The 12,546-nt window shown below is 44.4% G+C and overlaps 1 protein-coding gene across 2 annotated transcripts in view; it reads left to right on the top strand.

The window, feature by feature from the left end:
• Positions 1 to 12,499, top strand: part of LOC118124397 (tenascin-X) — a 25,413-nt gene extending 12,914 nt beyond the window's left edge. The window contains exons 9-20 of one of the 2 annotated variants that reach the window (XM_035182121.2): positions 1,558 to 4,686; positions 6,984 to 7,106; positions 7,507 to 7,650; positions 8,502 to 8,621; positions 9,062 to 9,211; positions 9,661 to 9,797; positions 10,111 to 10,243; positions 10,346 to 10,497; positions 10,583 to 10,679; positions 10,899 to 11,054; positions 11,199 to 11,362; positions 11,694 to 12,499. In XM_035182121.2, the coding sequence (XP_035038012.2) occupies positions 1,558 to 4,686; positions 6,984 to 7,106; positions 7,507 to 7,650; positions 8,502 to 8,621; positions 9,062 to 9,211; positions 9,661 to 9,797; positions 10,111 to 10,243; positions 10,346 to 10,497; positions 10,583 to 10,679; positions 10,899 to 11,054; positions 11,199 to 11,362; positions 11,694 to 11,792 (4,604 nt within the window). In that variant the 3' untranslated portion in view covers positions 11,793 to 12,499. The remainder of the gene's footprint in view (positions 1 to 1,557; positions 4,687 to 6,983; positions 7,107 to 7,506; positions 7,651 to 8,501; positions 8,622 to 9,061; positions 9,212 to 9,660; positions 9,798 to 10,110; positions 10,244 to 10,345; positions 10,498 to 10,582; positions 10,680 to 10,898; positions 11,055 to 11,198; positions 11,363 to 11,693) is intronic. The other variant, XM_035182124.2, reaches the window with a different exon arrangement.
• The last annotated feature ends 47 nt before the right edge of the window (positions 12,500 to 12,546 follow it).

Genomic DNA, 12,546 nt, shown 5'->3' with positions numbered 1-12,546 from the left:
AAACATGGATTAATACGCCGCTGAAAATAGTCCCAATCAGCCACAGACCAGCACATGTTGTTTTTGGTGTTTTCATGTGATTTAACATCTGTGTCATAGTGACAGTTAAAGTTTTAATTTGCTCTTCATCTTGTCAGAAAGTGTAATCACTGAACGTGGAGAGAGAGGATTTCATAGAAAAGGAAACAGAAACAATACGAGAGTCAAATTTAGAAATGGAACCAAGAGATGAGTTCTGTGGCCGACACGTTGACCACAAGAGCATTAGAGGGAAACATGAACTTCAAGAGCCACAGAATGGAAACAACATCACAACACAACACAACAAGTGAGCAGAGTTACTGTGGTGAAGTGAGACGCTGGTCGTGACGTTGTGTGTCTTATGGTACGTGCACTGTAACACCTCCAACAATACGCTCCGATGTGGTTGTGTTTCCGTTGTGCTTCTGTAGTTGTGTTGGGGCTCTTGAGTTCACGTTTTCAGTTAATGCGTTTGTGTGAGATGTCTCGGGCGCCGTCGAATCTCACAAACATGATGCATTCTGGGATTCTTGAACCTTTCCTCTCCTACAGTAATTGTGAGAAGTTACATGTTTCTCTTGCTCAGTGAGTAAGTGAATCTTAATGTGTCCAGACGCCTCAGTTCTAAATGGAACACGTCGTGTAAAAGTCATTAAAGTGTGAAGAACCTTCACTGTCGGAGTTAATGAAGCGAGCTGCAGCCTCAAGCTTCCTCCAGGGGCAGAAATAATGGAAAAATAACTTCTTGTTTCCTGGACTCCGTCATCATGTTTCCTTCTCCACAGTGACACGGACATCAAACCTGTTGAATTCCTCTGTTCAACCTTCAAAACTAATCATATTTCAATCTTCTTCTTCCAGGTTCTACATGAAGACCTCAGCTCCTTCATAAACACCGTAACCACACAAATCACTGTTATCAGGATTCATCACGGTCCCATTAACACTTTATGTGTCTCGAAAATCTGTCGGATCGCAGAAAAGTTTAAATACATCCGAGACGCGTAACTACGGCAACCAACATGGTGTGGCAATATCAGGTTGTAAATAAAGATGGAAGACACATGAAGCCAAAATCTCCGTATACCAACACTGTCATCTTCTCGATTTGGAGCCACAGTCTGTGAAGTAGTGATCTCGGGTTGGAACTGCGTCTCCGCCGGTTTTTATCTCATCAAATATCGAATTGCTCTGCTACAGCCAACCACGCTTTGGCCTCATTTTAAGGGAGCTGTCATGTCGTCCATCTTTATTTAAAGTCTGTGGGAACTATTCACTGTAACTAAACTGCCACAGGTCAGAAGTTCTTCTTCTGGTGTTTTTGTCAGTTACCAAACGGTCGATGGTACAAGCGGGAAAACAACGATTTTTATAAAATCCATGCTCTGGCCGACACAATCTGACGAGTGTAAATGGGACCAATGAATATTCAAACTGCATTTCTCTCCTTTGTTTACTCTGATCTCTTCTGTATTATTCACAACAGCAGCGTACGATGACGTTAACATTGACACCAAGTGCTCACTCCCTCTACAGGGAACCGTTTACCAAGGGTTACCACGGCAGCTTTGACCGCGCAGGTCAGACTAGCACCAAGACAAGAAGTTGGCGACTTGGACCAAGAATTCCACCCATCACCTGAGAAGCACGTCTCTGACCAACAGGGGAGATCGGAGGATGAACCAGAGGCTGACTCTGTAAAGGTTGGACCCAACAAAGACTCTCCATCTTTGGTTGAGAGAAATAAACCTCTGGTTAGCAGGACCATGGCCATAAATGGCACCAGACCCAAACACGCTGGAAAGCTCACATTGTCCAAGAAGCCAAAAGTTCCAGGCCCTTTCAGATTCAACACAACCAGAGTTGTGCCTGGAGGCACAAAGGTCGGCCGTGGCCCCTGGAAAAAGCCCCTGATGGGGGAGAAAAAGAAGGTAGTGCCCAAAAAATCTAAACCAGATGTCGCCAAAATAGAAACCAGGACAATAGATATGACTGTGACAGAAGCTCACATTGAAGCATCCAGCACTGAGAGGAGGGATGACAAACATCCTGCTATAATGTCTGGAACCGATTCAGAAACACACAGACAAAGTAGCTCAGAGGGACCACAGAGGCAACCAGATGTTAGCGTGACAAGCCAAGAAAACGACACTGCTCCAGTGTCTTCAGAGCGAACTGGGACCATTCATGGCCAAGAGAAGAAATGCCTGAACAAAGTAAAAGTGACGCACACCAGATTGCCCCATGAGGACAGAGGCAGCGGGTGTAGAGGGGATGGGACAGTGCTCGTAGGAAACCCGTTGGATTCAGATCGATCCACTTCTGATTTGAAACTCTCGTCTGCAGAGACAAACCTGGACTCTTCACCAGATCCTCTACGAAAACTCCTGACGGACACTTTTGACAGTTTGAATATCACAACGTTTTCTGTTCACTTGTCCGAACCATCAGACCTCTCTGATGATGAAGACGCAGTAAGGAGGAAGATTGTAACAGGACTGAAGCCACTGTCATCATTTTCATCCTCTTCATCATCCTTACCAAAGTCACAGTCATCATCATCATCATCATCATCATCATCATCATCATCATCATCCACACCATCACCTTTACAAGTTTCATCCTCATCACCCTCATCACCACCATCCCTTACACCTTCATCACCGTCACCATCAAAGTCACCTCCATCATCATCATCGTCTTTCGGCTCAGACAAACCAGATTCCTTTGGAAATACAGAACAAAATGCTGATAAGACCAAAAACACGACTGACACAGCATCTCCGGAAGAAAGAAAACAATCACCCTCAGGAAAAGCGGGCGCACCACTTCCCCGCCGCACACCTCCAACACGAGGTTTCATTCGTCGTCCACGCCCAGTTTTGGGTTTGTTTCAGAACAGGACACATCTGAATTTGAGAGGTCCTCACCGTCCCCCTCCTCATGGAAACATTATCCCAAGAGGAGAGTCAGGGACGAGGGATAAATCCACGAATGACTCATTGCCTTCATCTGCTTTGGAGGAATCATCCCCAGTGAAGATGAACACATTAGTCAGGGATGCGAGTGGAGACAAGGATGGGCCAGCTGCACCTGCATCCTCTGGACACAACCAGAGAGTTATGCTGACAGAAAGAGGACGAATCCCAGTTCGCCCTCAGACTCCAAAAGGTGGATATGTGCGTCGCCCCTTTCCAAACATGGCATTTCTTCAGAACAAAACTCGACCTAATTTAAGGCTTATGACTCGCCCCATTCGACCTTTAAGTCCTGAAACAAAAACACAGAGGGTGGAGGTGTCGCCTGCTGAATTTCCAACTACTTCATCTCCTCCTGATGTCAAAGCTGAAAGTCCACAGCCAATAGGAGAGGATAGTGAAGATAGAGCTGTGGTGAGAACCTCCTCAACAAGAATCTCCAGTGAGCAGTTAAATCAGACTCTCAGAGGTCGAGGAGAACCTTTCTCCCATCGCCCAACCAAAGTTCAATATTTCCGTCGCTCCCAAATGTATGCTGGACCTCTCGAGAACAAAACACGTCCACACTTGAGACGACCTCAATATCCACGTAGAGGTCTCATGCACAAACCTCTCCCTGTCAGAAAGCTGAATGGAGACACTGTTGGACGTCAAACTAGCCAACAAGAAAAGGGGAGTCCATCTGAATTCCCTGAAATCCCATACAACCAGTTAGGAGAGCAGGATGTCCCCAGGCCTACCCAACGAGTAGAAGTTCGAATAAGACAAACAGGAGAACAAGAAACTGCAGATGTAAGCCCCCTGATGGATGGCCTCAATACTGCTGTCAGTCCACAAAGTAACAAATTAGAAAATGGGGAAAGGGCTCCAATCCAAACAACCGAATCTGGGGAAGAAGAAACTGGCACTCTGGTTTATAAGAATGATTCTGACCTCCATAACCAGCGAGTCAATACTACCAAATATCCTGCGTCTACAGTTCGAGGTAGACAAAATATCCAACAAACTTCCTCTGATTCAAGAGATTCAAGAACAGTCTCACTTCCAAAGCGACAACCGCCATCAAGAGGTATAACAGGACATCGCACCCAGATGAGAAGCTCCGTCAGGGAAGAAGATCCTAAAACTGTTAAAAGGGTGTTTGACACTAAAACTGGACAAACAAGAAACGCTGCTTCAAAACCTTTGGTGGGATCAGATGTTGCTTCAACCGGAGTCACAAGAGAACATCTGGACTACGTAGGAGTGACGAACCGGACCTCAGATGGTTTCACGCTCATATGGGACTCACCCGAAGGAAAGTACAAAAACTTTGTTGTTACCAGGAAACGAGATGAAAAAGATGAAACACCAAATCCAAAGGGAAGTCAGAGAGATCAACAAAGACGACAAGAAGACTCGGAGAGAGAGGACGAGAAGCATCAACCGACTCGTGAACCAGGAGAGAGAAGCACTGAAGGTGAAAACCGAGTGTCAGAAAGTGACCTCGCACATATTCCAATGAAGCAAAGCAACACAACAGTTAAACCAGCAACAGGAAGTGAGAAATCCTTCAAAGAGGTTCTTCCTGGTTCAGCTCGCTCCGTCCACTTTGAGGATCTGCCTCCTCAGACTGAGTACACCGTCACCTTGCTGGGAAAGGGTCCTGGTCTTCTGTCCAGACTGCACAAGCTCGTCATCAGTACAGGTATCAGCCATTGTGACGGTAGAACAACACAAATCACTGCTGTACAATGCGACAACATTACTGTCAATGTTGTGAAGCCTTCTTCACACAGAACTCGCTCCTTCCCTCTTGAGCTCCACCAGTCTGGGTTTTCAGAATAAAATCACTTCATGCGTGTTTCATATCTTCACTGTGTCTCACGTTGACCTGATTAAATCACATTTGTTAACTAATCATCACTTGTCTTAGTATGACTGTTATAATATTTGCTTACCCACTAAATACCTCTTCCATTTTCATTTCAAGAGCTCAGGTGTCGTGCTGCTCTTGAAGACTGTAAGCGTTTACGGTCTCAGATCATCCGTGTGTTTCTCATGAAAACATCGGTTCTGTGACATTTAATCTGTTTGTTCTCAGCTGATGTTGAAACAGTTGTGTTTTGTGTTCATGCTGTTTGTGCCTCGCTCCTCAGCTTCGATGAATATGTGAAATACTCATATTCATGATTCTGCAGCCACACAACATGATCAACACTCGGTGGTAAAGACGCAGATATTTGAGACCTCGGACACACACGGGCACAGTCACATTGTGAACTAGTAAACGATCTAGTTTCCAGAGGATTGAGGGTCATAAACATATCAGCATGTTGGTTAACTTGGTGAGCTGGCAAACCTGGAGATCAGACTTCAGCTTGGAGCTCATTGATTCTCAGGTTCTTCACTGGGTCTCGACAGGTTTGTACAGTTTAAAGTACTGACAATAACAACTGACAATAACCACTTCTGCTTCTTGATAACAAGAAGCAGAAGCAGGACCTCGATGTCCTTAATTAGTTATATTTCTATCAAGCTGGAATGTTTTTGAAAAAGTCGAAACCTGGAAATGAAGGAGTACTGTCTTGTTAAATGCAGTTTGAGTCTCTTATGTCCATTTCACTAAAGCTGGACAGTTCTGTTGTACATGATTTGTGTACAAGTTCTTAATTTCATATTGTTTTTAAATATTTAAATGTGGTGATGATTTGTTAGGTCTGTAACAATGGGTTAGTTTGACTGGACATTAACTCTTGATGTGTCCTAAAATGGATGTTTGGTTTATGTTTTAGTCCAAGATTTGGAAAAAGATCTGTTTTTAAGAGACAGTTAATCAAGCGTCGGCTTCGCACCTTTTACATCATAGACAACGACCTCAGTTTTGTACAGTAGTCACTTGTGGCAGTGAAAAGTTAATTTAATTTTATTCCTAATAATGATCGTTGATTATATCGTATTTTTGGAAGCCTGTAAATGTCTGAGAGCAGAGTCGTGACAAAGATGTGACGTGACCCACTTCACTGACTTCACTTTGTCTGATTGTATCGTGACACCACCGTTCATCCACTGCTGCTCTGGTCTTCTGTCACTCAGGGTGAGCTAACAGCCAGCTTCACTGACCCATCACCCCCCATCACCCCTCACCCACACCAGGGTAAGACCACCGCTGGTCTGTCTCCATCCTTTTCATCCAGATGTGCACATTTTAATCCACTTTCAATCAAAAGGAAGGAAGTGGATATTTCATAATCAAATTGATCCGGGTATCGAACAGACGATATGTGTCAGTACAGTACACTGTGGTACATATTTATCTTTACAGGATCAATTTAGAGACTAAATTTCAGGAGTAAAATTTGCAAAATGCCCAAAATATTAAGAAATAAACACAGGAAAACCAAACTGTGTAGTGATATTTGTTCAGTGACAGCCTGTCTGTGATGAATCCGTTTTTAAATGGAAAATGATCCACCTCCTCTGGTCAGGTTCATCTGTCTCAGTCCTAACGCTTCAAATGAGTTGTCACCTCCAGCTCCTCTCACTGTGTGGAATTAATTAACTCATCTTTAATCATCTTGTGGAATTGTCTCCTCTTCTTCTTTTGGTTTGACGTCATTTATTCCTGCCCGATCTTATTTTCAGGTTTGAGCGACCGGCTAACATCGTTCCTCATTCCCTCCTTTGCTGCTGTCCAGGATCCATCTTCATTTGATTGTGACGCTATATGTCTGTATATGATTTGTATACTGTATATATGTTGGCACTGTACATATATACACATGAACTCATTGGAGCACTAATAGCAACAGTGTGGATGATTAATAAACAATGTACACACTCTTTACTCTTTACTCTCTTTAGGATATTTATTCCTCTTTCCTTTTCTTTTCTAATTCCTTTTTCTCCTCGTCTTATTCCTGTTGCTTCTTCCCTTCTTTCTTGTTTCCCTGTTATTTGACTTCCTGGTCTGATTCCTCTCCCTGAACTCTTTACGCCATCCAGGCCCCGAGCCTCCGACCGACATCGTCTTCAGCGAAGTGACAGAAAACTCTCTGACAGTTTCCTGGACCAAACCCAAGAATCCCGTCAGTGGTTTCAAAGTCACCTACACCCACACTGAGGAAGGTGAGGAACTGAATCACCATGTTTAACAGCAGGTTCCTGGATTTGCTAGATGCCATAAAAACAAACAAATAGATTTCCAGAAGCGTCTTTATCTTCACACTGATGTTTTATGGTCATAAGGAGATTAATCAACATTTGTATATCTTTCTGGTTGTGGATTTAGTTTCTATGCATGCACTTAAAAAACACTGATCTGATTCTGGAAAAATCACATGTCTGCAGCTGTTGAGCAGAAAGTTCAAACGGCCAAAGTTTCACGTCTCAACAGATTTGTGATAAATGATCTGTGACTGTTGCATTGTCTGACCTCAGATCACTGGAGCAGCTCAGGGGCTGATTCCCCCCCAACAACAACATGTATGAACCAATAACTGACTCCTTCTCTGTCTTGTGAGTGCAGGGGAGCCGGTGTCGGTGTCCCTGGAGTCGGAGGACTCCTCCGTCGGCCTATCACAGCTCTCTCCTGGTTCAACCTATGAGGTCAGCATCCTGTCCATCCTCGGCCTGGACGAGAGCGACCCAGTCAACGACTTCGTCTCGACACGTGAGGGCGGCAGGTTTCACTTTAGTTCTTTGTGCTGCCGATGAGTTTTTTTTACAATCACACAAAATGAAGACGTCTTATGAAAACTAAACTGTGACGAGCTGATGGCCACTTTGACCTTCATAAGTCACCTGCACGACCTTGAACCACAATATCATGACGCTGTGGACGTTCAGTTTTTCTTCTTGTCCCTCACAGCTCCTCAGTTCAGATTGGAATTAGTTTCCTTGGACACATAATAAATTACAATGTACAAAATAACATTAGGAAACACAACAAATAACTTCAAGCTTTTCAAAAAACTGAAAATATTGATGGGTGGTTTTTCAATCGTATATAGATTTATGAGCTAAATTACTTAAGTTGGCTAAATCAGAGTCAGTACCAGGGTTTATCTAATGTTAGCAACACATTGTTAGCTTTCAGCTACGGTAGCTAAGTCGTAGTTGGGGATCAGAAAAAAGTTGTATCTAATGTTCGCGATACATTATTAGCTTTGCAAGCTATGTTAGCAAAGGTAGCTAAGTCAGGGTTGGCAAACACGTTAGCAACATTAGCTTATTGATGATTTAGTCAATATGAAGACTCATTTTATCTATAATCAAACTGAATCTGTAATTTTGTGGAACAAAGAAGAGTAAAATGTTCAAATGTTTCTCTACGAACAGATTCAGAAACCGTACCGTCTGCTGCAGGAGCTCTGGATCTAAACTGTTTATTTCTTACCCAACTTTGTCGTAGGAAATGTTCTCTGCTGCTCAGTCCGACATCTTCAGTCTCCACTTCGGTTTTTAAGCTACAGCTTTTGTTTCTGTTCGGTTTTTAACATTTACTGTTGACTCCTCTCTCAGTCCCTGACCCGCCAACACACCTACGGGCCGTGAACGTCACCGACACCAAGGCCTTGCTACTGTGGCGTCCAGCGTTGGCCACCATTGACAAGTACGCCATCGTCTATGGCTCGGGTTCAGGTACGTGGGGGTGCAGTTGTGTTTGTTAACGATGGCGAAACCTCAGAATTGAAGGCCACGTCATGGACAAATGCTTTTAAACAATCTTGTTCACATAGAGTTTAAAATTGGTTGGATTCATTCTGTAGGAACAAAGTACAGAGTAGAGTTATTGCTAAAAGTGATGCCTAAATCCAAAATGGCCGACTTCCTGCTGGTGTTTAAAGGGCGTGGTTAAGCCATGTAAGATGTAAACTTTTAAACATGACAGAGGCGTGTGTCGAGTTTAAAGTAGATTAGAGTCTGTAGTGTTGATCCACACATTCACCAATCAACCTGAGATTCACTGCAAATAAGTTCAAAGCTCAGTTACATTTTCTCTTTTAATTTCCGCCTCCTGTCGGTGAAATGACGTTGAAATACGCTGCAGTGACGAACTCTCTGTCTGACTGTGTGTGCAGGTTCAGAGCTGAGGATCACGGTGTCTGGAAACGCAGCCGAGCATCAGCTGAGCGGTTTGGAAGAATCCACCACCTACACCGTCACCATCACCAGTCAGCTGGGCCGAGACGAGAGCCCACCGGCTGCAACCAGCTTCACCACCAGCAGAGGTCAGTGCACACGTGCTTAGTGAGGACACTCACATTATACATTCCCTTAACCTTAACCATCGCAACTTAATGCCTAAACCTAACCTGGTTATCACCCTGAATGAAAATTAAAACAATTCATTTGAATTACACGTCATGATTGACAGCTGAGACTGACTCGTGATTGGTCGAGCACATGTAAGGGCTGGACCTCGATACCACAGCTCCACACCCTGATCACTACTGCACAGACTCTGCCTGTAAATGACATCATCACCACTAGATGGCAGCGTTAGTATCCGAGATATTTTCGGGTCGTCCATCTTTATTTAAAGTCGATCAATCTCAGTCACAGTTTCTCTGCAGATGGTTTTTTTCACGGTTCAGTTTGTGTTATGAGGAAACTTGATAATAATTAAGAGTCAGATCCGGGTGAAAAGTAAAAAGTGAAACTGAAAACATTTCTCCAGGGAGCGAAGGCGACGTGCCGCGAGATCTCCAGGCCGACAACGTGACGCCTCGCACCGCCCTGTTGTCATGGAAACCACCGGTGAACCCCGCTGCCAGCTACCGGCTGACCTATCAGACGGAAGGTCAGGAGGTGAAGGTGAGATGACTTCTGAGACCTGATGATGAGCAACACTTAATATTAAACTTTTGATAGTAATTTCAAGGAAAGTAGGAAGTTCCATTTAAAGACCAACTTCATTTTCATTTATTTTCATTCAATTTTGGAAACTTTATTCTTCATGTGAGTTGAATCCTCTGCGTTTTGGACGTTCAGCGAACCTCCTGTCACAGACTTATTTAAAATAAACTTCTGTGTCAACAAGATCATCTCTGATCAGCAGATCATTTATTAGAGTTGACTCCCGGTTCTTTACCTTTAATCTTCCTCTTGTCCTGTTTTTCCTCATCAGGAGGTGAAGGTGGATTCTTCGGTGAGAGAGTTGAACCTCACCAGACTTTATCCTGGAGCTAAATACACGGTGCAGCTACAGGCGGAGGCAGGAGGACGATTCACCTCCACCGTTTCCACTGAGTTCACCACCGGTACAAAACTTCTCCTTCTTGTTTTTCTTGTGGTTATTCAGTTATAAACTCCTGGCCCACTACCCATGATCCTTTTCCTTCCTCCTCCCTCCTCTTCTTCAGGCGCCCTGAGGTTCCCCTTCCCCACCGACTGCTCTCAGGAGCTGCTGAACGGCATCAGGGCGTCAGGCGAGCTGGAGATCTTCCCTCAGGGGAACCAGGGAGCGTCGATGATGGTTTACTGCGACATGGAGACGGACGGAGGAGGCTGGACGGTGCGGTGACATCAGCGACAGAATGGTCCTACAGTGAAATGTGTCAGCCTCAGGTTTAAACTAAGTGTTCTCCTCGTGTCCACAGGTCTTCCAGCGGAGGAAGGACGGCTCGGTGGATTTCTTCAAAGGCTGGAGGGACTACGTCAAAGGATTTGGAGATTTGAGTGGCGAGTTTTGGCTCGGTGAGAGAGACGCCCGCCACCAACAGTTTGAGAACAGTCTTTATTTCAGCTCACTGCAGGAAATCATGTTAATTATAATTCAACAGCTGCAGTTATAACAGACACATGTGACACAGTATAATGAATAATAAATAAATAAAGGTAAAGGGAGCTCCTCTCCGGGTCGATTCATACGATATAACCCTAAGTCTAACTGAAGTTCATACTTGCCGCCTTCAGGCCTCGAGAGTCTCCACAATCTGACAACAATGAGCAGGATGAGTCTGCGTGTGGACCTGCGAGATGGAGACGACTCAGTGTTCGCCAAATACTCCACGTTCGCGGTGGCCAGGAGGAACTACAAACTGACCGTGGGCGGATACAGCGGTAACGCAGGTGAGACTCAACGGGCGTAAACCGACAACACAGCGATCTTAAAACCTGCAGAATTCAAACTCTGAGGTCATTGTCGTCGAACTATTACCTTCTCCTGAAAACTTCCAAAACCCATTAATCCTCCACATCTCCTCCGTGTGTCAGGTGACTCTCTCAGTTACCACAACAACCGCGTCTTCTCCACCAAAGACCGAGACCCGTCGCCGTTCATCACCCGCTGTGCCATGTCGTACCGAGGAGGCTGGTGGTACCAAAACTGCCACGAGGCGAATCTCAACGGACTCTACGGCATCGACGTCAAACACCAGGTAACCTAACCCCCCCGAGGACTTCACACCTGCAGTGAGAATCAGTCAAATCCTTTTCAAACCTGCAGAAATCTGAGTCTGAAGACATACGATTAATATTAAAACTATTTTGATTGAGTCTCCCCCTAGTGGCACAAAACTACGTCCTGTGCTTTAAAATCTAAATCAGGAGGTTTGATGCTGACAACAGTGTTTACTTATTTACCTGACGTGTGTGTGTGTGTGTGTGTGTGTGTGTGTGTGTGTGTGTGTGTGTGTGTGTGTGTGTGTGTGTGTGTGTGTGTGTGTGTGTGTGTGTGTGTGTGTGTGTGTGTGTGTGTGTGTGTGTTAGGGTATCATCTGGACTTCCTGGAAAGGGAAAGACACGTCCATTGCGTTCACTGAGATGAAGATGAGACCAGCGTCCTTCAGTCCTGCAGCCAGAGGGTGAAACAGAGAGACGCTTAATGAACTGCTGAACACACACAGTGGGTCCATACATGTGCGAGCACACACGTGTGTGAACACACACCGTCGTGTTAACAGAGTCACACTCACGTCACACCAGATGAAGACGTGTTTTATTTAGCAGTATTTTACTGTTGTTGTACAGTTTTTATGTTTTTTACCTTTTACCTGTTAAAGCAGCCAATCAGACGTCCTCCATATTTAATTCAAACAAGCAAATGGACAGAAGAGACGACGAGGACAGAAGAGGTCGAGGAGGTGGACCGAGAAGCGAGCACATTCTCACTGTGGTCACGTGAGCTGTCGTTAGTGAAAACTGCTCAAAGTCAAAATGTTTTTGTTCCTGTTTGTGAAGACAGAGTTGTGTTGAGGTTTTTGTTGTTAAGTTGTGTTTTTTTGCGTTAACATGCTTGTGTACGACCACGAAGCCACCCCCTCACTTAACCACAGGTGATGTCATCACATCAGACTGTAAATAAAAAGTAATGACAGCTCCCCAACTGGATCGCCCCCTGTTGGCTGACTGCAGTATAGAACATCTGGTTCCTCGTACATGAAGCTGATGTTTGCAGCACTTTGTCTGTGCATTAAGACTTTTCATTATGTTTGATGTAAATAAATTAGATACTCGATGATTAGTTCGTCTCTAAAATGTTTAATTTTCACAATCTAATAAAAAAAGCTTTTTTACCTTGTTGCATTTTTGACGTAATTTGACTTTTCTTTTTTTTTCTCCT

Source organism: Hippoglossus stenolepis, chromosome 17 (assembly GCF_022539355.2).
Source record: "Hippoglossus stenolepis isolate QCI-W04-F060 chromosome 17, HSTE1.2, whole genome shotgun sequence".
NCBI classification, from domain to species: domain Eukaryota; kingdom Metazoa; phylum Chordata; class Actinopteri; order Pleuronectiformes; family Pleuronectidae; genus Hippoglossus; species Hippoglossus stenolepis.
Note: the sequence above shows the minus strand (reverse complement) of the source record. Positions and strands in the feature narration are given on the sequence as shown.